Source organism: Argiope bruennichi, chromosome X1 (genome assembly GCF_947563725.1).
Source record: "Argiope bruennichi chromosome X1, qqArgBrue1.1, whole genome shotgun sequence".
Taxonomy (NCBI): domain Eukaryota; kingdom Metazoa; phylum Arthropoda; class Arachnida; order Araneae; family Araneidae; genus Argiope; species Argiope bruennichi.
Window position 1 is genome coordinate 82,200,344 of NC_079162.1, and position 3,064 is coordinate 82,203,407.

At 43.4% G+C, this 3,064-nt stretch overlaps 1 protein-coding gene across 1 annotated transcript; it reads right to left on the reverse strand.

Moving 5' to 3' along the window:
* Nucleotides 1–808: 808 nt before the first annotated feature.
* On the reverse strand, nucleotides 809–2,320 carry LOC129959302 (uncharacterized). The gene has a single exon (XM_056072120.1). It carries the CDS (start codon nucleotides 2,318–2,320, stop codon nucleotides 809–811), a length of 1,512 nt encoding a protein of 503 aa, XP_055928095.1.
* Nucleotides 2,321–3,064: the final 744 nt, after the last annotated feature.

A 3,064-nucleotide genomic window follows, 5' to 3' on the forward strand; every position in this document is an offset into this window, starting at 1 on the left:
TGTAGACAAGTCGCTCTTACACCGTTTCACTTCAATTTAACGACATTTTTTAAGGATGCATGTTAGATCAGAATAATAAAAAAAATCTTGTGGCAGTTTGAAGTGAAAGCTGTTATGGATGAGATACAGCAAGTAAATAGTAATATGTCAGATGTACTGACAGGGCACTGTTTTGAGTTAGACGCTTGAAGCAAGAAATACTATATGTTGCCCTATTGAAATCTAGACTAGTAAATGGTAGAAAATAGATACGATAGTATGATTCACACAGAATTCATCTAGGAATTACATGTGCACAGTGAAACACGCACATTGTACTAAAGTAATTATAATTAGCCGGTACATCATTTATCCTATCTACTTCATGATTTTAGCACTTCCCTTCAAATTTGAATTCAGTGATGCAATTTACGTAGCGTCATTCAAAAGCAGCACTCGAGTATCTTAGGACTTTTCCTATCCCACTGAGTGATGAGCAGATTGCGTGACGAAAAAGTGTCACTATTGTATGAAGAGGGTGTTTCGTGCTTTATAGAGATAGAAATCTTTTCTTGGGATCCTAGGAACTTGGGTAAGGACAATGAGCACCATTTCGAGTGTTGAGTAATATGCGAGTAAAGAGCTGTGGTTCGTCAGTGTGTAATATAATGTTAAAAACAGATGTGAATGCTAAAGTACTGAGGATTAGACGTATATGTAGGAAGAACTTTGACATAAGGAATTAATGGGTGAAGTTGGGCGTTTAGATCATGAATAATGAATGCTAGTAATGTTGGAAAAAAAAATTTTTTTTTTGGGGAGGGGGGAGTCATTTGAGTAATGAATGCGGAATGGCGGAATAGTTCAGAAGTGAACTGGGCGATTTGTCTTGCGAGAGAGCAATGAATGTGGAGTGTCGGAGGTGAGCGGAGAGTGTCGTGGGAGCGGATAATGAATGTGGAGTGTCGGAGGGTGAGCGGAGTGAGGTGTCGTGGGAGCGGGAAATGAATGTGGGGTGTCGGAGGGTGAGCGGAGTGATGTGTCGTGGGAGCGGGAAATGAATGTGGGGTGTCGGAGGGTGAGCGGAGTGATGTGTCGTGGGAGCGGGAAATGAATGTGGAGTGTCGGAGGGTGAGCGGAGTGATGTGTCGTGGGAGCGGGAAATGAATGTGGAGTGTCGGAGGGTGAGCGGAGTGATGTGTCGTGGGAGCGGGAAATGAATGTGGAGTGTCGGAAGGTGAGCGGAGTGATGTGTCGTGGGAGCGGGAAATGAATGTGGAGTGTCGGAGGGTGAGCGGAGTGATGTGTCGTGGGAGCGGGAAATGAATGTGGAGTGTCGGAGGGTGAGCGAAGTGATGTGTCGTGGGAGCGGGAAATGGATGTGGAGTGTGCGAGCTTGTGGGAAATGGATGTGGAGTGTGCGAGCTTGTGGGAAATGGATGTGGAGTGTGCGAGCTTGTGGGAAATGGATGTGGAGTGTGCGAGCTTGTGGGAAATGGATGTGGAGTGTGCGAGCTTGTGGGAAATGGATGTGGAGTGTGCGAGCTTGTGGGAAATGGATGTGGAGTGTGCGAGCTTGTGGGAAATGGATGTGGAGTGTGCGAGCTTGTGGGAAATGGATGTGGAGTGTGCGAGCTTGTGGGAAATGGATGTGGAGTGTGCGAGCTTGTGGGAAATGGATGTGGAGTGTGCGAGCTTGTGGGAAATGGATGTGGAGTGTGCGAGCTTGTGGGAAATGGATGTGGAGTGTGCGAGCTTGTGGGAAATGGATGTGGAGTGTGCGAGCTTGTGGGAAAGGGATGTGGAGTGTGCGAGCTTGTGGGAAAGGGATGTGGAGTGTGCGAGCTTGTGGGAAAGGGATGTGGAGTGTGCGAGCTTGTGGGAAAGGGATGTGGAGTGTGCGAGCTTGTGGGAAAGGGATGTGGAGTGTGCGAGCTTGTGGGAAAGGGATGTGGAGTGTGCGAGCTTGTGGGAAAGGGATGTGGAGTGTGCGAGCTTGTGGGAAAGGGATGTGGAGTGTGCGAGCTTGTGGGAAAGGGATGTGGAGTGTGCGAGCTTGTGGGAAAGGGATGTGGAGTGTGCGAGCTTGTGGGAAAGGGATGTGGAGTGTGCGAGCTTGTGGGAAAGGGATGTGGAGTGTGCGAGCTTGTCGTGGGAAAGGGATGTGGAGTGTGCGAGCTTGTCGTGGGAAAGGGATGTGCGTAATGTTAGCAATAAGTGTTTTGTGAGAACTCTGGCTTGGAGGAAGTTGGTAATGAATAAGTGTAGAAAGTGTTGTGGTAGTGTTTAACACAAATAAGAAAAATGTGATCATTTTGTTGAGTGTGAGACTGTGATTCATGGCAATGAGTAAGTGAAGAATGAGTTCATTTCTTTAAGTGAACTATGAGTCTTCAATGTGCGATGAGTGGAGTGGAATCTTGGCAATACCAATTCAAGAAATGTATGCAAAGAATTTTTTGGGCTATATTAGATGATTAAAAGGTTTGTGTGGCATCTACTTGACTTATTTGAAATAAGCAAATAGAACATTTTTTCATGAAATTTATTTTTCTTGTGCGTTTTTGGTATATTTCAAATGCAGTCTGCTCTTGTGGTAAAGTTGGCTTTAGTTTCTTCGGAAGAGATCTTGGAATATTCTAAAATTACGAGTTTTTTTAAACGGTTGTTTCAACTGGTTTCTGAACTCATTTTCATGTCTTTTTGAAAATCTGTCAAAAAAAAAAAAGCGTTGCGCTTCGCAATATTTCTTTTTAAAGTTATCAATTTTCGAAAATATTGTGTCGGTGTGAATTATTCTTCAGCGTAGCAGTTTAAAGTCCAAATTTCCTAATATGAACGAGTCAAAAGGATTAATTATCCAAGTCAATAGATTTTTTTTTAAAACCTTTGGTATTCACTTCGTTTTATGCTTTCCCTTCTGAGAAATTTGACCTACAACGCTTGATCACACTAAAAACCGCACTAAATTTAATAAAAGAATAACTAAATATTCGTCAGTTTTTATAAATTATTACAGAATCATTCTAATTCATTTATCTGTACTCCCTCTTTTGTAGATAAATTAAGCAATAATGGAGATTCT

What these genes read in the sequence shown, in the direction of transcription:
- LOC129959302 (XM_056072120.1), bottom strand. Translation starts at nt 2,320, where the DNA reads ATGAATCACAGTCTCACACTCAACAAAATGATCACATTTTTCTTATTT.